General features: G+C 40.0%; 1 protein-coding gene across 1 annotated transcript in view; it reads left to right on the top strand.

Annotated features, from left to right (window-relative positions):
* The window catches only part of slc2a13a (solute carrier family 2 member 13a), a 113,362-nt gene that overhangs the window by 61,904 nt on the left and 26,305 nt on the right, over positions 1 to 25,153 (top strand). The window contains exon 4 of the mRNA XM_028450045.1: positions 10,472 to 10,580. Coding sequence (XP_028305846.1) covers positions 10,472 to 10,580 — 109 coding nt within the window. The remainder of the gene's footprint in view (positions 1 to 10,471; positions 10,581 to 25,153) is intronic.

Here is a 25,153-nt window from a genome sequence, read left to right as displayed (position 1 = left end):
CATTTGTTGTTGGGGCTATAATGTATCAGTATTATAATATTATAATGAAGTATTGAATGGCTGTCGGCCATTATCAAGTCAGATTGCATCCCAGATAGTATGCATACATCTCGCTGATGTCAGCCTCAGATTGTGCGTTGCCATTCTACTCCTAATGCATAATTTTGTGTGTTCTTTCCCCCCAAATGGGTGATAGCACTTATAAAACAGTAGAACTGTAAAATGTCACTTCCATGAAGCTGTTTTTGTGCTGGGGCTCTTTTGGCTATGCTGCTGAAAATACATTTATGATCATAAACTGTCTCTCTCTTTATTTTGTCCACATTAGCTATTTCGTGATAGTATATTGGTTTTCTTTTTTGTTTTTGTTTTTTGTGATATTGCCATATTTTTATCAGATTTAAGTAAATACTCGACTATGGATATGGAGATATTTATACTATATGAATGATCCGAGCCATCCATCCATCTTCATACCTGCTTATTCCTGTTTATCAGGGTCGCGGGGGTCTGCCTGTGCCATCTCCGACTCTCATAGGGCGCTGGGCGGGGGTTCACCCTGGACAGTGATACGAGCTAAATAAAGGTTAATGTAAGCTGTAGAGAGGCCGCGCTGAGCATCTTTAATCCATCGGCCAAACACTGATGTCTCTGCAATGTCTGCCCAATGATCAAACGCTCTCCATAATACATCTCGCTGATGCAACTTCATTCATCGTGCCGACGTCGGCGAAATGTATGTGTGCTATCGGGGATATACTCACAATAATAAGGTGCTGAATCCATGTGTTGTTGTGGATTGTTTTACTTGCATGTTTGAATCCATCTATCTATCCGTCCATCTGGTGCTCAGCTCCTGGCAACTGATGGTCCCTCGGTGCCCTTAGGACAAACACAGCTGCTCCCCAGCATCTGCCGGAAGGAGGTCAAAGGACTGACAAGATAAAATCAGCTCAACTTAAAGCACATCTCGTCCTCCATGACACTGGATCTCTCATTTCTCAATCATTCAGAAAGATACACAAATGTTACTCTTAGTAATTCGATTCATTATCACTGTTTGTAGCTGGCACGATAGCTAACAGTCAGGTTGTATATGTCGTTCAATGTTCTTATCGGTTGATAAATCTGCCATCGACCGATATATACAAAATAAGAACATTGTTATACACAGAATATATACTGTACGTGAAAACTATATATGCTATAATACTCAAAATATGATTCAAGACAAGGAAGCAAAACACTACTAAATGAAAATAAGGAACTTAATTAACTTAATTAGTAACACTGTCAGCATATGAACCGTAAAGCCACTGATAATTAAGAAAAGGCAGAGTTGTGCAAACAGTATTTTCGGAAGACATTTCAAAGGAAGATTTGAAAATAAATATGGAAAAGGTCAAATGTAACTGTAAACAATGAACTGATAAGAATGAAAATAGATTTTATATAGCGCTTTTCACAGACACTCAAAGCACTTTATATTGAATTATTCATTGACTCCACACACAGTGGTGGTAAGCTACTTTTGTAGCCACAGCTGCCCAGGGGCAGACTGACGGAAGCAAGGGTGCCGTACTACACCATCGGTCCCTCCGACCACCACCAACACTCATGCATGCATCATTACTGTCGATTTAAAAGTGGCAGGTTATTGATCTGATCTACATATATTTATATCCAGCAGCTTTAAATAGTAGATGGAGACAATCAGGAGATGAGGCGCACTTACATGATGGAGACTGATTACTCTTGATGTGCATAAACTGCAACATACTGACAAGACAGGGTGTGTTGACACAAACAGGAATCCTAAACCCACAGAAACCTAAACCAGACTTGATTTAGCCATAAACTAAATCTGCAACTACAACTAAACAAGATCTGAAACCAAACCCCAACTGAAAAAGAGTGCCTTCCTTTTACACTCATTGGTGCGTGTACCCCCTTTTGAAAATGCCTACACTAGAGGATGTGTTAGATCACAGGCACACACACATTGTTGTGCTATTTCTTACTCTAAAGAAACAAATATTGGTTATAAGGCTTTGTTAGCTGGTATACATTTTTGCAGCTTGGTAAAGTTAGTCCTCTACGTCATATCAGATGAGTACATTTTATTTTACGTGCTCATAATTTCTACTTTTACTCACTTCCTTCAGTTTTGGAAACTAATTTTAAAAAAAAGTGAAAGGTTAAAACATTTCTGTTTTTATGAAATTCAAGAAACGCTGATGAAAATCTAATTAAATAGTGGACCAAAAACACAGCAGCACATTAGTTCATTAGCTCTGTTCTCCATCAGCCTCTGCAGTCTTGTTTTTCGTGGATCTCGACTGTGAAGCGCGTGAGATTTCATGATCCTGCTTAGACGAGGCAGGAAGGGTGAAAAAGAATGACGTCTGACGGGGAAACAATCAGAAAGCAGGAGGGTGTGGTGTTGGGGTCAGGGGGCTGCAGATTGTCTGCCCTGATTGCAGTCGGCTCCGTTACATAAGTGTGGCCAATTTCCACACACTTACTTCCCCGGGAAATAGTGATTTGATTGGATGATGGAGCTATTCCTGTCCTCAAGGTGATGTTTTTCTTCACTTCAGTCTGAATTCTATTGCACTAACCTGCCCAGTGACTTCATTGACTGTTTGATTGGCCATTGTTCAGGTATTAAACCCTTGAGCAGCAACACTCTGACAGATCATTTTAAAATTGTTTTAGGATCTGAAATTAGACATTGTGCTGTTAATTCTCTGTGTTCAGGTAGACAGTGGCCCATGTTTAAAGCCTGAATAAATGAAACAAACCAACAAGACTGCTGTGAAAAAAAACAAAAAAAAAAAACAGATTATATGGCAGAGGTATTCAACTAAAATTCAAGAAGGTCCTGTAAGCGAAAATTTCTTGAAGCAAAGGTCCAGAAAATCAAAAAGTCTAATCATTTTGTGTAATTTACATTTCAGTAGCCTCGTAGTTCAACATCAGTATCAATAACTTATTCTGTACGATTCCAATTTGTTTTAGTTTTTTTTACAATATTGTCATGTGATCCAACTGAATATATACATATAACTATCGGCACAATTTTTTCCCATTTACAAAATAAAAATAGAGCTGTTTTTCAAATTTGACAGAAAAATTGGTTAACAGCTGGCAGTCTGGACTAGTTTTACACATAAACAAATCTCAATCAAACAGTTTTAGTGGCTCACTTTATTTCCATTTTATTTTTCACAATATCTCTTCGTTTAATGAGAACTGAGCTCTAGCTTGAATCTTAATTTACAAAACTGTACTTATTTATTAATTACAATATATTGTGTGTAATCAATGTGTACAATAAAAGGATATAAAGCTACAAAACAAACTCCAAAGATTAGAATCCAAGAAACTGGGAGGGAACCCTCAGGGTCCTGGTGGACTGGTCACAGTGGAACAGCTTATTTTTTGATTCAGATTTGTTTGTTCCGAACCTTTATGTTTGTCTCATGTGGTTTCACATCAGCACTTTTACAAAGTGCCACAGTTTGTGAAGAAATGACACGTACTGGTTTAGTGCTACCTGTGGGAAGTGGAAACAGAATTGAGTCTGTCCTTTCTGGAGTCAATGCTCATTTGTTCCTTATTTTTCATCATTTTACTTCATCTCCCCCATCTCTTTCTCAACTTGCTCTGATGCCATCGAGTCTCTCCCTTTCTCCTGCTCTGTGTACCAAATATCTCTCTACCTTCAGCTCTGGTGTCTGTTTCTTTTCTTGTTTCTGCTTTCTCGTGTGCACAGTGGCTTAGTGGTTTGCACATCCGTCTCACAGCAAGAAAGTCCTAGGTTGGGCATTTGGGTCCTTTCTGTGTGGAATTTGCATGTTCTCCCCGTGTTTGTGTGGGTTTCCTTGGGGTACTCCGGTTTCATCCCATAATCCAAAAACATGACTGTTAGGTTGATTGGATTGCCCATAGAAGTGAGTGTTAGTCTGTCTGTGCTGTCCTACGATGGACTGGCGCCCCGTCCAGGGTGTACCCCCACCTAACGCCCATTGAGAGCTGGAGATAGGCACCAGCAGACCCCCGTGATCCTGAATAAAAGCAACAAGGGGGTCAGAAAATGAATGAAAGAATGGATGGATGGATGCCTTTTCATGTAATGCTGTCCTCTACTTCTCTGCTCTGAGTCGTAATGTTTACAATGCACAAACCTGATTGGTTGAGGATACATGGGACGGAGAACTCGCTTGCAATTGGTTTGTGTTTACTTGTTGACTAGATCACTACCGTAAAGACTGCAATAGCTGGGCAGGCAAATGGCTAGACCGGGGGCGAGAACAAGTTTCTTTTTTGAAGGCGTACAATTGTCCATTAAGATCTAGGGAGAGAGTTCTTAAGTAAGGTTAAAGGAGAAGCAGAGCACGTCTTGCTTATGGCTTCTGATTTTTCATTTCAAAATTTCCAAAATTCCCTTTTAGTTTTTAACAATATCCCATGAAGCTTTGCATTTATTTTCAGCAACATGATAACATGATTACTGAACCTTTAAAGGAGCAAAGGGCAGGATTTAGAAATCAGACTCTATAGTGAAACCACGGTGGTTAGTGTAACTGCAGTTATAAGCTAAACTGTTTGTTGATCACCGAAGCACAGCCGATACTAGAGGATGGATACCCGACCGAACCCTGACGGGACCCGAAGGCACCGGATGGGTCAGGTTCAGGCAGATATTTAGAACTGGTGGTGGGTTCGGTCCCATAGTGTCATTTGAGGACAGTCTGAAGTCATTTGACGTCACCATCAGCAGAACTGTACTTCTCTTTGTACCCTGTACAGCAGGGGTCTCCAACCTTTTATTGTCTCTGCGCTACTTTCGAAAAATGAATGTGCCTGAGAGCTACTGGTGTAAGATTTCTTCAGATCGCTAATTTCCATATAGAACATGTAAGTGTGCTTATTTTGGATACACATCCAAATATATTGACACAGAACACATAATATCCATATAACGTTCACCAGCATGTGCATTTTTAAACTAATCAATGAACAAAACTTAAAACTTACACCTGTAAATGCATTTTTAATGCTTCAAAATTGTGAAAAGGGAACTTTCCAAGTTGAAAAACTTGAATCAAAATCACTTGCATATGCACACTGTTCTTCTAACTACATTTTAAACATTCCCAACAGTTATAAAATTGTAAAACAGGTCACTTATATAATCAAAGAAAAGTCAGCAGCATGCTGAATATGTAACTATGCTAATCTTTTCCCCATTCAAATATGCTGTCAAAACATTTATAAACAGTGCAATAGTGCAACCTTCTGAACACACACATTCACCATCATATGGTCACATCCATTCGTTACGTAGTTTCAGTCATGGATTCAGCCAGAGAGCTGTAAGCAGGAGTGTATCTGCTGAGGTTGACTGATGCAGTCTGCTTCTGAACTTTGATTTCATTACGTCCAAAAGAAAAGGCTGAATCACACAAATATGTTGACCTAACTGAAGCAGCCATTTTCAGTGCAGCCTGGTGAAGATGTGTGCAATTGTCTGGCTCAACCAAACTCCAGAAATGCTGTGAATGCTGCTGGGATTTTAGTCGGACATCACTTTGGAGATTTATGACCGCCATTTCCATCTGCACAGGATCAACACAAAATAGTTCAGCCATCTCTCCTGGCAGCTCAATAATGTGTACATCCAGGAAGGAGAATAAATGTCACACAAGGCTTCAGTTTACCAAAGTCACAGAATCTGTCTGAAAACTCGTGCCCCAGCTTGGTCAACAGGTCACAATATCTCTGTTCGTTAAACACATTTCCTGCTTCTGAATGGATCTCCAGCATCTTTGCAACAACGGGGAAGTGCTGAAATCTTTTGATTTCCATTTGCTGAATGTAAAAAGACAGTTTTGCTTTGAATGCCTTTACAGCACTGATCACATCAGTTACATTTTTGTCTTTACCTTGCAACAGCTGGTTCAGGTGGTTCATTTTTTCAGTCACATCTGCCACGAAAGCCAGATCCAACAACCACTCAGCATCACTTAACAAGGTGGTATTTTCTCCCCTCATCTCCATGAAAGCCTTAATGTCCTCTATCAAAGAAAGAAAGCGCTGGAGTGTCTTACCTTTGCTCAGCCATCTGACTTCAGTGTGAAGGAGGAGGTCACCGTATTCTGCAGAACATTTTGAAGCTTGAAGCTCTACTGTTGCTTGGCCTTTGCACGAATGGAGTTGATGATTTGAACAACAGGTTGTATAACATGATCAAATCCCAGGACTTTAGCGCAAAGAGCTTGTTGGTGGCTGATGCAATGATAATTCAGGAATTTTGGAAAGTCCGGGTCAGCTTTCCAGAGAGCGATAAATCCAGAGTGACGTCCCGTCATGGCTGGAGCTCCATCAGTCATCACGGCAACCAACTTTTCAATGGGAACTTTTTTTTCCACAAAGTATTGTTTCACTGCGTTGTATATATCAACTCTATTGGTGGTGGTTTTCATTGGAAGAAGCGTCAGAAACTCACTGGCGTCAACAGACTCATCACACTGCAGTGAAAACCAGGAGCACCTGTTCAGGTCCGACTCCAGCTGTCTTACCACATCCGCAGACAGCACACTCACCCTCTATTCCACAGTGTTCGCATCAAGCTGGACGTCGGCAATAGCAGAAAAAATTTGTTTTATTTTTGTGGTCCACAAATAATGATTCTGCCACTCTTTAATAATCCCACCATCAGTGAAGGTATTTTTGTTCTTTGTGAGGATGTGCGCCACTTTGAATGATGCCTCGGTTGTTGCGTTGACTTTCTTCTTAGGTTTAGTGAACAGTTGTTTTTGGAGTGTGTTTTTTAATTCCTTTACTTTGTTTTTACAGAGGCTGCTTCCCAATGGAAAGTCCTGGGAGAAGTTGCTGTGAAGTTTAGTGAAACGGCGCTCAACATTGCATTTTTTAAAGACTGCCAGGCTCGTGCCGCAGAGCAGACATACACACTTCACATTGGTAAAGCAGAAGTCTGCTTCCCACTCCTCAAATGTCAAAATAATATGTTTTTTGTTTTTTACTGGCGGGACCGTCCTCTTAGCATGCTAACAGTCGGCTCAGGGGCTTCCGCTCCAGGGCTGCAGCTAGCTTGTATTGGGTCCATAGACGTCCACCTGGCCCCGCCCTCTATTTCATGCTCTGACAGCTGACCAGGGTGCTGATGTGGATGACAGAGCGGAGCATTTGCGAATCACGGATTGGCTGGTTTCTGTGCGTACTATGAAATGATTAATCCTTTCACGAGCTACTGGTAAAGGCACTGCGAGAGAGGGACGTGTTGGAGATGTCTGCTGTACAGAAATACAAAATGTATCACACAATCTTTTCGAGGCAATAGGGAGAAATGTGTGTGGGCTCAATCTCTTTGGTTGTGAATGCTTCATCACCCATTAGCATTGAAAAAACTCAAATCCTGCCCTATGCTCTTTTAACATTTAGCACAGGAGATATTATGGACATGTTTGTCTGTTTGTCACACTTTCTAGACGTTCAATCACCCATTTTCTGGTAAATTTTTTTTTTAAAAATAGCGTGATATTGTCCCAAAACATGCATGTGACCCCAATTTTATGTGAAGGGAGAGAGAAAAAAGAAACTTTATGTCAGATTGATTTTTCTGTTTTAGTTTTCTCCATCCCTACATGCTTGTTTTCATTAAAGCTCATCATATTTGCTGGACAAGCAAAGTGCATCCCAGTTCCAGACGACGGGTATTTGGATCAGCTAGATTTGTAAATTGATGAGATGGAAAATCAAAGGAGATGGTGTGCAGGATGGAGGACTGCAGGGCAGAGAGTGCTGCCTTTGTAGAGAGTGGAGTGTATGTATGTCGTTCATGTTCACTCTCCACCTGGTATTTTAATTTCCTGCTCCAATCAATCTGTGTTTTTGCTCTTCATGATCAATAACCTTCTTGTCTTCTTCTCCCTTTGACCAGCATTTAGATAGAGCCTCTCTCCCTCAGAGGTGCCGCCTTTCCTTACGATACAGTTTAGCCAAAACTTGATTACAAAACAAGATACCGAAAATGTTTGGCGGCAATAATATTGCATTGCAGTTCAGATTCAAATCCAGAAGATGTAATTGGAAATGTTGAATGTGTACAACCAGTGTGTAGTCACTGCTGTGCTATGAGACTTAATCACTGTGCCGGCTTGGTTTCTATTGCCATCTTCCTTTTTCAATATCTCATCTGATTAAATTACAGCTGGGTGGTTCTAAACTGCGGAAATGAATCTGTGTGCATTGTGACTTTGTGTATCTGGCTTTTTCATGCACAAGGAATTTTCAAGTGGATTTCAAAAGGAAGCTGTATGTAAAAACAAATGGGGACACACTGCATATGTGTATGAGTGATTGCCTTTCAATATGTGTGAAGTTGTTTAATAGATTTTTTAGACCCTTCCCAGTTAATCACCTCCCTCTGAAGTTGAGTTCAGACGATGAATCCTGAATTCAATGTTTAATTACATAAGAGTCCTTTGGTCTGATGTCTGAGGATCAACCATGATGGAAATGGCCTGAATCAAAAACACATTGTTTCTTCATTGTCTAAGAAGAGCTCTGGTTCATATTGAACCCAGATGCTAAAAAAAAACAATGGACCTGCTCCTCGGAAACGTCGGCTTGTTTTTTCAGCTTTTTGTTGATTATAAAATGTCTCGGAGGATGCACGTTTACCAGCTTGAGCGAATGCTAATGTTGTTTTGGTACGGAAATTACATGATATAATAATATTTATTTATTTATTTTCTTCTTGTCTGCACATACTGTCAAAGGTCAACACTACAGGAAGTGCAATCATTATGAGACAGCAATGCACATTTTGTTATTGCAATAAAATACATTGATTTATTTTATTGCTTAATTGTGACCATCACCAGCCCTCCCTAAGGAAGGGTAAGAAATCTTTTATTATAGGGAGGATATAAAAAGGGAGAGCAGTGTTACACCTAAGTGGAGGGGGAGGGGGAAGGGGAGGGGAAAGGGAGCAGGGAGGAGAGAGTCAAGGCAGGAAATAGAAAAGGTGGGGAAGAATAGACTGTTCTTCGTATACCAGCATATGTGCAAAAAAAAAAAAAACGCTACTGCAAGCCCAGGAACTGCCCTGGGCCCGCAGATGCAGCCAGGCCAGCAGAAAGAGCGGAGGCCAGGGAGCCCCAGGCAACCCCCCCGCGGCCGAGCAAGCCCCCCAGATGCCACTCTCTGGACCGCGCAGCGCTGGGCATGGAGACACACGTCGGTAATGACCAACATCTTCTTCCACATGGCTGGGTCCTGAGTTGGTCCAAAGTCTTTGCACAGCTCAGCCTGGTAAGCTGTGAGCATGGAAAGGACATTTGATCGAAATGGAGGCTAAAGATCCGTCTCGGACATTTGAGTTGGTAGAAAGACGCGAGATATGCTTTAGAGTGAGAAGAGGTGTTTGATTTTGTTAAATTCACTACCTCAAGACATTAATTATTACTCTGGACTCTTTCAAATTACACCTCAAACTCATCTATTCAGACATGCTTTTAACTGCTAAAACTACTTGTATTACTTTTAACGTTACAATGGCTCTTTAAACTTTCATTATCTACTCTTTTCTTTTTGTTTTCATTGTAAAATGTCTTTAAAACATTATTGTTATTATAACCTTTATTTTACCAGGAGAACCACCACATTGAGAAATAGCCTCTGTGTTTCCTGGACTACTGTGCAAACATGGACAAAAATTAGATAAAAAATGAGGGAAAAAGAATGTCACACTCTGGGAGATCTGGGTTATGTCCCAGTTAAGCAGGAAAGACATTTAGATTTTCAATGCAAGTGACATTTTCTTGCTGTGGCGATGATTAAAGAAAGCAAAAAAGTAGTTCAAACATCAATAAGTGATGAATTTAATGGGCAATCTTGCAGGACACTTTTATTTTTGCAAGCTTTTTTTTTTTGATATATTGAGCATCGCGTTAGTTCAGGCAGGCACAGTAGTCAAGCTAGCCAACCCCATCAGCTGACAGTACCTGGTTCTGCTGGAGTTTTCTTTCTGTTAAAAGGGAATCGTTTCTTCCCACTGTCGCTGATGTTTGTTCATGTGGATTTGTTGGGTTTTCCTTTTTCTTACAAATTTGTAATATTGATAGCACGTCGAGATTACTTTTTGTCCTAATTTGCGCTATATAAAGAAAGTTGAGTTGAATTGAATTGAAGACACTAACGCCTGTGCTTCTGTTCCAAGGGGTCATGCTGACCGCGCTTTCTGTACTATGCCTTTCCATGTAGGTCATGGAAGAGTGAAGGGGTTCCGCAGCCGCTGGAATGGCAGAGAGTACACAGAACAGAGCCTTACCGCCAAATCTGAAATGCATGCTAAATAAAGCTATTTGACTAAAGTGATCCTGACTGAAATATACAGTATATATAAGTATTATATATGTATGTTTGCTTGTGTCTCCAGAAGGCCCAGTGATCTGGCGGATGCTGACCTACCCCCCGACTCGCCGTGCCCTCCTGGTAGGCTGCGGTCTGCAGATGTTCCAGCAGCTCTCAGGAATCAACACAGTCACGTGAGTGGAAACGTCAGCCTACGTTTCACTCAGACATCCAACCACTGTCCTGATTGTGTCAGAACACCTGGCCCGTGTTTATTAAACCTCTTAGTAAGGCATCTTGACTTGCAGGATCTCATATTTCCTTATAAATCAATTATTTTACTAGCTCAAAACTAAGTGGTGATCTTGTGCGGAAGTATCTTTTTTATTGTGCACACAAATTCAGTTCTGAGATACGCAAAATGCAATAAAGCAATAGAATAATGGCTAATGACATGTTACAGAGAGTAGCAGGTGGTTTTATTTCCAATGGTTGCGGGTGTAACTTTCACAGGAGGGTTTTGTTGTGAAGTGCACACACGGATATGCACTGTAAGCTCGAACACTTGGGCTCTGGGTTACCCTCGCTTGATTTCTGACTCCACCATCCATCTTTCCTTAAATTTCACTCTGTTAAAGATAGAGGATAGAGCTGTGTGCTATATCAAGAATTCAAGATATATTGAGTTTTCTATTTTGGTGAAAATTACAATATTGCCGATATTTTTGTCTTAAAATACTTGTTTTAGGAGTCACTGCTTTCACAACTTCTCAGAACAGCATGAAAAGCAGAGTTGGATGGATTTCTGAGTGCGTCCAAACCCAGATCTTCCCCTAAACATCTTCACTGAAGGAGTCACTCACACATGCTGTCCGTTATAAAAGAAAGAGCCAAAGTGGCACATTTTGTGCAACTGTTTGTTAATAAATGTGGCTGGCATTTTCCATCAGCAAATTGAACCCAGAATTGTCTTTCTGGTAAGACTTTATTGAGTTAAAAATATTGATATTGTATAATGTTTATATAATCTATCACCCTTTTGAGAACAAATATCCAGATATGAGTTTTGGTCCATATCGCCCAGTAATTCTCTACGACAGTGGTTCCCAAACAGGGGACTATTTACTTGTAATTTATTAAAACATGATTATTTGATGCTGTATCACACTTCTGACAATAGTAGACAATAATTTGACATTGGAGACCATATTACCTTACTATTGAGGCAAGGCTAGGCAAATGTATTTGTATAGCACATTTCATACACAAGGCAAATCAGTGTGCTTTACATGATCAAAAAGTGTAACAGAAAACAGCTTAAAAATTAATATGTAATCACATAAAAGTCGCATTGTTATTTTTTTCAAACAAATTCCACTTTAAATTCCACTCATTGTTTTGAATTTGTAGATTAATGTTCAGGACACAGTTAGGGGTTTAGGAGAGCCCGCTGTTCCACAAATAAAAAAAGCATATGAGTCTATGCAGAGGGTACTAATAATATGACGTGGGTACACATGATTTGACAAAAATGCAAGGGGCGAGATTGGGAGCCACTGCTCTACGATATACAAAAACTCACCATATTTAACAATTAAAGGAAAGAGTGAAACAAAGAATGACAAAACCCTTCCCAGGGTTTTAGATGAAAATTTAATTATGTTTTAATGTCCTGGAACATGACATTAAATCTTTATATCACACCCTTTTCCTTTCAACAGTACAGTTGTATTAGGTTCAGCAGCACAGTATTAAATCATCGTCTTTCATAAGCCATTGCCCAGTGGAATGGTATTACTTACCCACTCACCTGTGAAGGGATGGACTACCTTTACCTCTTTTATTCCTTTTATCGTTGTATCTGAGTGTGATTGTATAATGTCTTTGTCTCTTCCTTTGAGATGAGCTCTAATACGAGGCTCTGTAAACAATCTGGATATGTGCTGTTGCCTGGCAACCATTGGAGGTGAGAATAGTCTGATAAGTGTGTGCCTGTGGTGATGGTGGTGGGGGGGGTGTTCTGGGCGTGGGTGATTTAGAGTGTGACCTATGACACTGTTGATATTGGTGAATGCACATGTGCAGGAAATAATGTCAGATAACTTGTGTGTTTTCTGTCCTTATATTATAATAATTGATAGAATAAACTATAGATCTTAAAGCCAAAATAAAAGGCTAATACTGCCACTTTCAACAATGATATATTTTCAGATAATTGTTTTAGCCCTTTTAGGTTCAAGCATCAATTGGACAATTTGAATGTGTTTAGGAATACAAGTTTCCTCTCTGATGCTTCCACTGTTGTCTGTACAAACTAAATCGGACAACTTTTTATCGCTTTATCTTCAACACCCCTTCTGAAAAGGTCTTCCTCCTCTTCTAGCTGTGCATTCACATACGTGATCAAGATAGAGTGGGAGAGTGTTGATTTTTGGAACGTGTTTTCTCCAGGCATTTTGATGTGCCTTTGGACTACAAATGGAAATCTGATTGCCCTTTCATTTGCAAAGAAAACCCCCACCATGGCTCACTGTGGTGGTAATCACATCTTGCAAAATTGACATTAAAGACCTCACGCTGCGAGCAATCGAATTTTAAAGACTATGCTCTCGTTACCTTTGTACTTTAACTTGCTAGATTGTGTCTTTATTCACATGCTAGCTTACAGGAGTGTATGTATTCATACCTTTATCTTCAACCATTTAGAACCAAACAAACCAGTAGCTGATATAGAAACAGCTAGGTGCCTCACGTGGTACGATAAGAACCTCCACGAGACCTTTTTCACACCAGAAGTGGTGTACAACAACTTCCTGTGGCTATAGCTTTAGCGTTAGTGACAAAAATGCTCAGTCTCTGCGTGGTTATTCTTGTTCTGTTCCCGGTCGCTCTTGTGGGGCAAGAAATTAGCCACACCTGTCTTACCACGCTTTTCCGACGAACCCAGACCAAAGTCGACAGTGGATCTAAGTCCAGAATCTGTATTCTACTCTACACCGGCACTTCACTCAGGAGCATTTTGTCAGCGGATCCAGTCACCATCAGCCGCCTTAAAAGTGGAGCTGCTGCATCTCTTTCCCAGGAATAATTTTATTGCACCACCGTAGAGGTGGGGCTCATAAACGGCAGCGTGTCCTCTCACAGCAAGCTAGTTAGGCTGGAGCTGCTACGGTACATCCACCCACCGGTAAATAAGACGAACACATATCAGAGTGTTGTAATTTAACATGCCTCTCTTTAACCATTCCGAATATTTTAGCACAACAAATTAGGTTTCTTTATTACAATGTTTATACTTCAAATGTTGTAGATAGCGGTTAGCTCACGAAGCTACTTCTTTTCTTATCTTGATAGCTGTGGATATATTCTTCATGGAAGAACTTATACCCCTTATCAAGTTTGTTCGGGTATTCGTCGCTGCGATTGCCTCCACATCAGCGAACGAAAAAGCTGGCGAGTTGAGCAACGCTGTTGAAAAAACCATTTTCCCTTAGACCTGCAACAACAGGAAGTTACTCGGCACCAGGAGGCGCTACTTCTGGTTGTCGTGAAAAAGGTCTCTTGGATCCTAATAATTGGGACTTAAGTCATCATTCCAGTCTATTAGTCTGGGTCAGTAGTCCATGTGACTTCATAGTAACAATTAATGGAAAACTCTTTACTGGCATATAAAGCGATGCAACAAAATAGAGAATTGTCATCGAGTTATTGTTTAGAGCAGGTGTGACCAACTCAAGGCCTGTAGGACAATAAGCCTGCCGAAGCGTCTAAATCGGCCTGTTGGATAAATTAGCTTTAAAGGAGCATAGGGCAGGACCAAGAAATATATCTCCATCGTGACATGATGGCCATTAGTGTAACTGAAGTCATCAGCCAAGCCGGCGTAGGAGTGCACGTGAACTCTTCACAGCAGCGCAGCTGATGCTGTGACACGGTCATTTATTTACTTTCCATTCATGTGACTGTTCACTGCAAGACCTCCATAGAACTAAACAGTAGTTGCCTTCTTTTGGTCGCTGGGCCGTAGAGAATGCACATCAGCATCATTTGAGGTCACATACGCAGAACTGCGCCGGAAATTTGGCCACGTAATTGCAGTACAAAATGCATCACACAGCCTGTTCAAGGCAATAGGAATATATGTGTGTGAGCTCATTCTTTTTGGTTTCGAACACTTCATCACCCGTTAGCATTAAAAGACTTAAAACAAGTGTTTATTTTTCACAATGCTCTCTGTGCTCCTTTAAGAGAAAATTATAGAGAAAACACCAAAGTGTACCTGTCGTGAATTTTTACTACATGCTACGTCAACTGATCACGTAGGTTACGAGAGGTTTAATTGGGGATATTTTCTTTAAAAGTTCCTGTAGAGCAGTCAAGAGAGAGACCAGGGCCACCATTTTGCCACAGACGGTTGCATCTAGTGCTGCCAGTGTTTCCGTGAGGTGCACTTCTCTAGCAGGTTTTCGACGTGACAAAGTGTCAAAGGCAAGACACTGAAGCCTAAGTGACTCCCAATGGTTGACTAGCACCTTGCATGGCAGCTCTGTCCCATTGGTGTTTGAATGGGTGAATGATATTATGAAGGCCTTTGGTAATGAAGTGCCATATAAATCAACTCCATTTACGTACTCACTAGATGTCTGTGCCTAGCATTAATTAAAACAACGTTAAAGACATTTGTTGAGAAAAGCACTACAAAAACCTGATTGAAAACCAATTATGAGCCCATGTAAGCAATGCATAGAAAGTTATGACGTCTGGCCAAAAATGGCTGCTCCTCATGGATTGTATTTTATGATATAAATTTGTCCCAAAAAAGTGCTTCAAATATAGCAATATATTACACACATTTTATGTTATGTACATTTCCACTCTTTATTCTTGAGGTGAATATCTCATGTTTTTTTAGTAAATGACGACTTTTGCGTGTTAAAATGTGGGCACAGCAATCTTGAAATTTCCACTTTTTTCTTATAAATATTCTAGGCATTTACTGGTTCTGCACATTTGTAATCTAACTGTGTCCCTGAACTTAATGATACCTGCTTTACAGATACCTGTATGTATTGCTATGATTGTTATACGGGGAGTGGTGGCCTAGTGGTTAAGGACGCTGGGCTTGTAATCGGAGGGTTGCCGGTTCAAGCCTCACCTGGGCCGTCACTGTGGGAACTCCTCCCCAGGCGCCGCAAAATGGCTGCCGTCACTGTGGGATGTTGAGCAAGTCCCTTAACCCCGAACTCCTCCCCAGGCGCCGCAAAATGGCTGCCCACTGCTCCTCAGGGATGGGTTAAATGCAGAGGACGAATTCCATTAATGTACTAACATGGCCAATTAAAGGCGAAAGCCCCGATTTAATACAATTGTCACATTCATATACAAACATGGGAATAACGTTGGACAATGAGTGTTGCTGGTTGACAGATGAGAAATGATCAAATGCAAAAAGTATCTGACTGGCTGTGCTAAAACTGTCTGACATTAAATACTGACAAAACAGTTGCAGTGTACTTTACAAATAGAGGTAAATGCATAAATCATCCAAACATTGTTATTGGTGGCAAAAAAATGTAAAATGTTAATGGATTCACCTACTTACAGTAGGTGGAACCCTGGACCCAACTTTGACTTTCAAAAATCATGTAGAAAAACTTTAAAACACTTAGTAGTGGTCTCTTACCACTGAGGCGTCCTATTTGTACCTAAACTCTGATCTTGTCACATTTTATGTGTTGTATATCGAGTTGGTCACAGTGCTGTAAAACAGTTCTGGGGCCTCTTGAATCATTATATAAATATGCGCTCAAGATCCATGATAATAAACCCAGGCGCTATCACCATTGTCAAATACCAAGTATGGAATTCTGAATTTTAAAAACCTAATATTCTGCACTAATGTTTGCTTACTTTTTAAAATTATTCATGGTGTCAATGCACCTCCTCTGAGAAAATGCATAACTTTATGTACTGATAAAATGTCTCAAACAACTCGTTCTACTTCTAGAGGAGAATGCAGCGTCCCAAAATGTAAAACTGCTTTTGCCAAATCTGCCTTCTCTGTAATCGCTATGGGTCAGTGGAACACACTGCCAACAGAGATTGTTGCATGTACTACATTTGAAGCATTTGCTCATTCATCTAAAAAAATAAAACTTGCACTCATAATCAGTAATGACGTCATGAGGAAGCGGCCGTTCACCTGGAGAAAGGATTGTTGGAAAATGTCATATTTAAATTAAAAACCAGTCCATATCAAGGAGACTGCAGATGTTGCCATGGCAACAGTCACCCTTAACTAAGGTTTATGATGTGAATATTTCTGAATACATGAATTGATGTTATGGGGTAATTTAACAACTGTAAGTGTATCTCACATGTCTGTCTTCCCACTCATCTGGTGAAGTATGATGATTCTTTGTCATCACTACAAGCATCTGTCTGTGCTTTCCAGTATACATTCCTTACCTCTGCATTCATTTTAATATTGTTGTTTCCATATGGATCCACCAGGCCGGCACCATTAGCCAGTCAGGGTTAAAGAGTGGCCTGAAGAACCAGTACAGACTGGGCTCTCTCCGTCATCAGCTTTGGTTTGTGATTAAACCACTAGGCATGTACTTAGAAAAAGAAAAAAGGGTAACGAGTGATGCCAGTAGACAGCCAGCATGGAAACTGAATATTGGCTGTCACTGTGCTCTAACAGTCCACTTCTTCATTGTGACAGGAAGGGACTGACATGTTTTTCTTCCCTTTTTTTTTTTCAAAATCCAGTATGCTCAACAAGTGTACTACAGCCGTTATTAGCAGATTGTCCATTTTAAGGCTTGCCTTCAGTTTGTCCAACAAATAGACTTTTTAGAGACATTACATGTCTGTAGGACTAGGTCTCATGTCTGATGAACCCCCATTCACTGGTCTTATCTCAGTCTGTTAACCTATTTCAGAGCCAATCAGGGCTGCTTTGTTTTAATATGATTATGTTGCAATGGCGTCTCCCATTTTGGTCCTTAATGTAATTCCGTAGTCTGTGGTACTCATGCAGGTCCATTTTGTGGTTAGAATGTCTTACGTCTTGTCTGGACTTCTCTTTATGTTTCTTGAAAGCATTTAATTTGTGTTTTAGCAGTAGTTTTTGGTATTTTTGGTAATTTTGGCCTATTATTTTACATTCAGGTACTGTGAGGTGTCTTTTGTTGAAAACACACCGTTTTAAAATTGTTGTATATATATGTGTGTGTGTATGGGAAATAAAATCAGATTTTTATTGCATTATTTTCTTTTTTCCTTTTGTATTTGTTTGCGTAGCATTACATGCAATGATTTGACATGTGTGAAACAAATTAATAAAACGTCAAAAATGTTAAATTTTAATAGTGTGTGAATGAAGGGAAAAATAATTTTTAAAAGGGAGGAAAAAAAGTGCCACAGCATGCCATCAAACTATTGCTGCGTTCAATTGCACTCGGAACCCGCATAAATCCGACTGAACAAATCGCAAAAATGCAATAAAACGGCCCTTGAGCTCGGGGCCCTGACTCCTGGTCACTTTCTCCTCAATTTTAACTTTTATGTGTCGTTTAATTTGGCATTTGTGTTGATAAAAGTGTAGAATAACTATGTAGTGGTGTTTCCATTCCCTTTACTGCATAAGTAGTGAATTGATGCCCATATGATTCAATGCATTCTTTCTACAGTCTATGGTTCAATGATGCATGCTGGAATTCTGTACATCAAAGAGCTCTGAGGTCCTTCTTGGGAGTCCATAGGTTAACGCCAGTTCTCGCTGTGAATGGAGACATGGGATTGAAGCCTCTAAACATCAGACATAAATGTGAAATGCTTTGGCTTTGGAATAGACTTGTTAAGACGTCGGAATCAGAGACTCACAAAAGAAGGTCTTTATTTGGGATACCTGTCATTGTCACCCAAATGAGTTAATATGTGTATATTGTATGAATAAAATGTCCTTCATTTTTCTAAATAAGTTCTCCTGTGATATCCAGGAGGTTGAGTAATATGTTTCTTATGTACAGAGAGAAATGGTAGGTTGACATGTGGCGTAAACCAAAACTAAGAATGTATTTTCTCATAAAAGATTGCTACAGTGTAGAAACCTATGTTTATTTTAACCAATGTGCACCAGGAACCTTGCCTTTAGCTTTAGAGACCGGCAGGTTTAATGACATCCTAGAGGAAGATCGAGTTTGTTTACTTTGTGATCAAGATGACATTCAAAATGAGATGAACTTTTTGTTTTACTGCCCATTGTATGATAACATAAGGAATGTTTTTAAAAAAAAAAAAAAAAAAACTGTCTTCAATTTATATAGATTTGTTTTGGTTAGATGATTACGAAAAACTTGGTGTGTTTCAAAAAAGGAACCTTTGTTGAATCAGATTTTATTTCAAAAGCCTGGGAAAAAAGACAGAACATGTTATTCAAGATCTTTGCCAGGAGCCTGTAACTTAGTAATGTTATTATAAACTAACCTGGTAAGAGCCAGATTGATGTGTAGCCCCTCCCTCTAACTCATGTTCTCTGGGTCTGTGTCTGGTGAATCCTTTTGGAACCAAGGAGGTCCATGAACAGAATGCTTGAAGCTGATTGGGCGAAGCGCCTGTCCACCATGATTTGTTTTAGCCAATCACACGGCAGAGTCACTGCTATGGCTACAACAACAAGGCTCCGCTGGTGAAAACATACATCTTTACCGTCCAAAAATGCACAAAGCGCCTCTCGCTGTTGCTCTTTCAAAAAGGTACAAGATGGATTCTGGTGTTTGTGAACACCAGAATCCATCTTGCAGACAAGGTTAATTGTAAACCACTGCAACTGAATTTTCCAGTCTTATAAGCCCATGAGGGTTGGGCACGTTGTGTGCGTGACACGAAAATAAATTCAATCAGTCAATCAATCAATCATTCCCCTCGCTGGTGCATCCAAGTCATACCTAAAGTATATGACGGTTCTCCCTCTCTCTTACCATCAATTAGCTCATATATTTCCCCTGCAGGCATTTTTGCACATTGAAAACTATCAGAAACAATCATTAGCTTACTGTGGCTATAGTTATGTTTTCGAGCTTACTGAATGAAGTCTAAATTGCCAACCCTGACCTCTCCGGGTTCCGAGTCCGATCAAATGCATAATATTTACCCCACATACATGTTGTGTTGTGCTCCCTACTGCCACCTAATGACATGGAGGAGTATTTGTGTAACTTTGCCTACAAAAGGTGGAATCCACAGTGGGATCATTGAAGTAATATTTGCTACACCACTTATTTGAATCCAAAAAAAAGTATTTTGAATCTCCTTTTCCTATCTGTAGAGTTACTTGAATGATATGGATTTATTTGCGGCAGACTTTGCTAAACCTCATACAACCTCACGATGAAGCAGAAAAGCTCACACCCAGTCCTTAAGAATACACTATTTCTGTAGTGCCATGTTTATAAATGGTTTATTTAGTGCTTTTAAGGCTGTATTTTCTTAAATTCAATCATGTGGAATCCAGTGTGTGTGATCAGGATGACAGTCTCTCACTCACTGGTTTTCTTTAACAGCCTGTTGATTTGAGCTCGTGTCTCCTGACTCTCTATTCATCAAATAAATAATGTCTTTGTCCTCTCACACATACATGCGCACACTTGCCATAGCCTTTGTTAAGAAATCTAGAAATAGAAAGTGATGTCTGGAGTTTGGTTTGCTTGTTTTTTTTGTTTTTTTTTTGAGTCCCTAAATCTAAACCTAAAGGACTGTTTGTCTATAGATGAAGGGATGGATTTTAAGTGAATTATTCAACATGATATGTTGAAACTTTAATCACTCTGGGTGCTTCTTGTTCTCTTGGTTCTTTGTCATTCGACCATGCATGGGTCAGTGCCTGGGCTCAGTGTGTGTGTGTGTGTGTGTGTGGATGTAACTCATCAGGAAAGGTCAGGGTGTGTTGACAGCAGTGGAGGAAAGAAGATGGAGAGAGACAGATTGAGCTGGAGAGCAAAGAAAGGAAAAGGACGACATTGATAGTGATGGGCTTCGGACGCAACGTGAGAACAAGGCAGGTGACAAAAGCAGGAGAGGAAGATAGATGTGGAAGGAATAGATAGGAAGAAGAATGAGAGATAATGAGCAGTGCAAGAAAAATTCTGTGTTCCTTTCTCTCTCTCTCTCCCTCATCCCTTGGTCAGTCGTGAGAGGTCTTTTAAAAGGTTTTCACACTGGTGGTAATGGGAGAAGTGTTTTTTTCCCAATGGGATATTTATTGTAAAAAAAATGCATTTTGAAGCTGAATATTTCAAACAAATGAAAATGATTTGTTTTATTATCACACGTCTGCTAAATTGTGCTCTCAGTGGTCGTTTATTCATTCCGTCGTTGTCCAGTTGGGCTCACAGATGGACGGACAAATGTCATGTTGGAAAATGTCACCAAAAAGCCAATCTTAATGGTCACTCTGCAGGCAGGTCCGTGTGTTACTGGCAGAGCTCCTGTGCATTCTGTGCACACGCAGGAACAAATTCATCCTTTTAGGATTCAACGTGCTAGCACCGGTTAGCGTAAGTGTATGCGATGCAAGCATTCATATGCAGGTTAATCATGCCAACCTCACACACTCCAATGAATTCCCAGGACGACCCTTAATGAGGATTATTCTAATTTCGCTCTAATCAAATGCATACAGGATATCAGCATACTCACATTCACTTTACAGCATGAGTTCTTTAGGGCAGGCTGCCTCAATACATGTGCACGTCACATACACTGTTAAACTACCTTTCATTATATTTAGTAAAAGCATACAAATACATGATTTGTGTGAACATAGTATTGTTCTTTTCTTGCATATTGCAAAGGAGCAGTGGGCATATAACAATAATGACTGGGATATAAAAACAATTTGCCATTGCCAACACAGTCGTACTGGTGCAGGTTGGTTTCATCTACGGTTCGCATGATCTTAAAAAATACACAATATGCACCAGATCTAAATGAGGAACGCGAGTTTGCACATCAAATATTTAAGGAGAGAAAAAATATATTTTTAGGATAGAACTGAACGATGGGAGTCGGCTACTGATTGAAAGCTGATCTGACTCCGTTTTTCAGCCACACATGATTGGTCTATGTGTGGTTCTATATGTACAGTATATGTCCAATGAGGAGTGGAAAGGGGAGGGGCAAATGATAGTTGTCAGACAGAAGATAATGGGGAAAGGTGAGGGAAATGAGTGAAAGAAAAGGGAGAAAAGTTAAACATATTTAATGTGATGGACAGTTCCAGACCAGAGTGTAGACTGAAAAATTACATCACACTGGCTGCACAAACATATTAGAACAATCAGTGACAATAGCTGTATGTTAGCCTGATATTGATTAAATTATAAAGATAAAATAGAAAATTAACTGGATCTTTTGAATTTTATTAGAATTAAATAAAATTGTTTTTTAATCTTTTTTCAAGGATTCATTTTTAAAGATAATTTAGTAATAATTAATGTAAGCCACTTGGTAGGTGAATGAGCCGGCTCTTTTTGTTGTTTTTCTGTTGTCAAAACATAGAAGAAGCTCCATTAAGCATTACTTTGGTGTTTGTAACAGGCTAAACCAGAGAGAGAGAAGGAAAAACATGGAAAAACAAGCACTTCTCTCTGCTCTGAAATGCTGGGGGCGCTGGAAGCACACCCTCGCGTGGTAAGGGTGCCGCCTTTGTGTATTAACCCTAACCCTATGGAAGAGAGCAGTGTGACCAAAAACCTTAAAAAGAAATCAAAAAATGCTCGGATCGGGCACCCACTAAAGGCGAAAAACTAAATCGCGGTGTATAAAAGTGCTCATGTCATGGAACATGTGGCGCCAGCAGACAGCCCTGAGTCCAAATATGTGCTTTGTTTTTGTCTCGGGGCCAAATTGTGCCACCTGAAAGCCGCGGAAGTTTGGTGTGCTTCAGCAGCAGGGTCGGGTTTATGCTAATGACGGCTCTGTTACATAACGTGGCTATGCTTTCTGACCCGCCCATTAAATCCTGAACACAGAAATTTGAAACACAGTTAGTAAAGCCTAGCTCCACAATTACATTTTAAATGGTTGAATGGCTTTGTACATATTTTAAGGAATACATTTAGGACCTATTAAATGTGTTTAGGAGAAAATGGCTGTATTTGCTTTACACAATCTTTAAAACACGATGGACAGGATTGAGATGGGGCAAGATTTGAACCCTCGGGTCATTGTGTGGCTTCTTCACCTCTGTTTCAAAAGGGTGTGGCTACATGTGTAGCTCACTGTAGCTCAATTGAATGAATAAAAACAATGCGCGGGTTATCTGAGTAGTTTCACCAGGTTACGATGGAAGATGCTGCAACTGCTGAATGCAGGCAAACTACGAAACTAAACTGAATGTCCATGAAGAAGAGCGCAGCGGGAGGTGAAATATATCAGAGGTAAACGAGCTGAAAATATTACACCGTGAAATTTTTACCTGTAGCTTTTATAAATTGACATTGATCCTTCGCTATTTTTATTCAGACAATGAAAATACTGCCAATCAAAGCTGAGCTTTGGGAGGAAGTGGTGACGGTGAGAGACACGAAGTAGATTGCTACTGTCCATCCTTCCCTGGATAGATAGATAGATTGATAGATAGAGACTAGGGGTGTAACGATACACAAAAATCACGGTCCGATACGTACAGTACCTCGGTTTTGAGGTCACGGTTCGGTTCATTTTCTGTACAGTATGGAACAAAATGCAGAACATAAATTTGCTTGTTTATTCAGAACTTTAGTAAACCAACAGTGTATTTAACGTTATGCAGAATATGAAAATAAAGATAAAATAAATACAATACTTGTACAGTGCTGCCTGGTAATAATATTCTCAAACAAAAAAATTCAATAAATATTATAGAAATAAGCTCACAGCGTGTTAACAGCTTTTAATGAAACAAAAAGTACAGCACAGTTCCAGCATGTCTGCAGTAAGTGCAGATCTGCTGGCAGTTATAAATGCAAAACATGAATTTGATTGTTCATTCAAAACTTTAGTAAACCAACAATGTATTTAACATTATACAAAATATGAAAAGAAAATTAAAAAAAATACTAAACTGTTGTAAAGTGCTGCCCTTTGGAAAAATAATAATCTCAAACAAAAAATACATAAAATATTTAAAAAAAAAAAAAAGCTCCTCACAGCTTAACAGCTTTTATCCACTGCTATAAAGAAAGACTCCGATGGCAGTTGTTATAGCTTTTGCACTCAGGACGTTTTCTTTCTTGTCGCACTCGGGTGGTGCTGTTTCAAGTGAGTTAGCATGTTCGTCGTGTTCCCGGAAACATACCCGATCTCAGCTGAACAATGTCGGCACACTGCCCTTGTTTTATCCACTGGTTTCTCTCCGTTCCAGTATTTCACCCTGAAGCCGAAGTGTTCCCAAGCAGGAGACTTTAGTGACAGGGGAGGGTCCTCCAGCTCTAGTTTCTCGCTAGCGTTAGCCATGACATGCATGGGCTGCACATGTAGCTGCAGGCAGAAGTAATCCGGGAACTCACCCGTGCACAACCCTGTACCCGAACCGAAACGGTTCAATACAAATACATGTATTGTGACGCATGTTCATGTGTTGCTCAAAACAAACACAATCTGACAAGCCTTATTACATTCTACTGTCATGGCAAATTTGCGGTTGACCTCATTTGGAGACATGATTTATTGCTCTGGTTGAATAATGGAGTCCAGGCGAGGCATTGATGATTTTATAAAAAAGATTCATTACAAAATAAAATAAAAAGGAGTAAAAAAGAAGCTTCCATCCTGAAAGAATGAAAGGCAAAAGGCTCGTGGCAGAGCAAAAAGGCAAGACCCACTCTAACTAACAGTTTCACAGCTTAAGCTTTTATACAGATAACAGAAAAGTTCCACCCTGAGGTGAGGAGAAGGGGGGAGTCAGATGCCCAACAGTGGAAACATTTGAGGATGATGAAGACGTGTATATTATGAGGAAGATTGGACGCCACTCTTATCTATCCTTGATAGTGTGTGCGTTCGTGTATATCTGCATGTGAGTTTGAGTTTTGGCCTTCAGCAGAGACTCTGTGTTGCACTGAGTACAATACGATCTGTACTGTTTAATCTGACATGATTCAGCTGTTCAAAAGTGCAAAGAGTAATGGAGTCATCATGTATTAAAACATGACAAATTGTACACATGAACACACATTTGACGATATGATGATGAATATAAAAATTGCCATAACACTACATAGACTACTGACCACAGATATATGTCTTGAGTCAGTGGCGCCACCAGGATTCAATTTTGTAGTACGCACATATCTCTATGGATACCATGGCGCAGCGGGTAAGAAGGTGCGCTTGAGAGCGCAAGGGCGAGGGGTTGAAATCAAACTCAGTCATGTTTTTCATGACGTCTTTTTGTGACTGGCGACTACAATACATTAAAAATCAATATAAATGAGATGTGATCTTTGCTCAATTGATGATGGCTTTTTATCGCGCTCGTGTACGTAAGTAACCCAAGGTTTACACACTCAGAGTTGCTCGATCCACTTCATACCAGCTGTAATGGAATCAGATACCCACAGTTTCCCATCGCATCAGAAAGCTTGAACAAGTTATTTTTCATGCTCTACAAAAGTTGTTTACGTGTAGTGGATGAGCCCAAAAAATGTGTTACTGGTCCCAGGTAGTGGTACCACAATAACATAGATAGATCTTGTAAAATACAGAGAAAAAGCTGTAA

The sequence above is a fragment of the Gouania willdenowi genome, chromosome 6, assembly GCF_900634775.1.
Source record: "Gouania willdenowi chromosome 6, fGouWil2.1, whole genome shotgun sequence".
In the NCBI taxonomy this organism is placed as follows: domain Eukaryota; kingdom Metazoa; phylum Chordata; class Actinopteri; order Blenniiformes; family Gobiesocidae; genus Gouania; species Gouania willdenowi.
The sequence above is the reverse complement of the archived record's forward strand: the minus strand, read 5'-3'. Positions and strand labels throughout refer to the sequence as shown.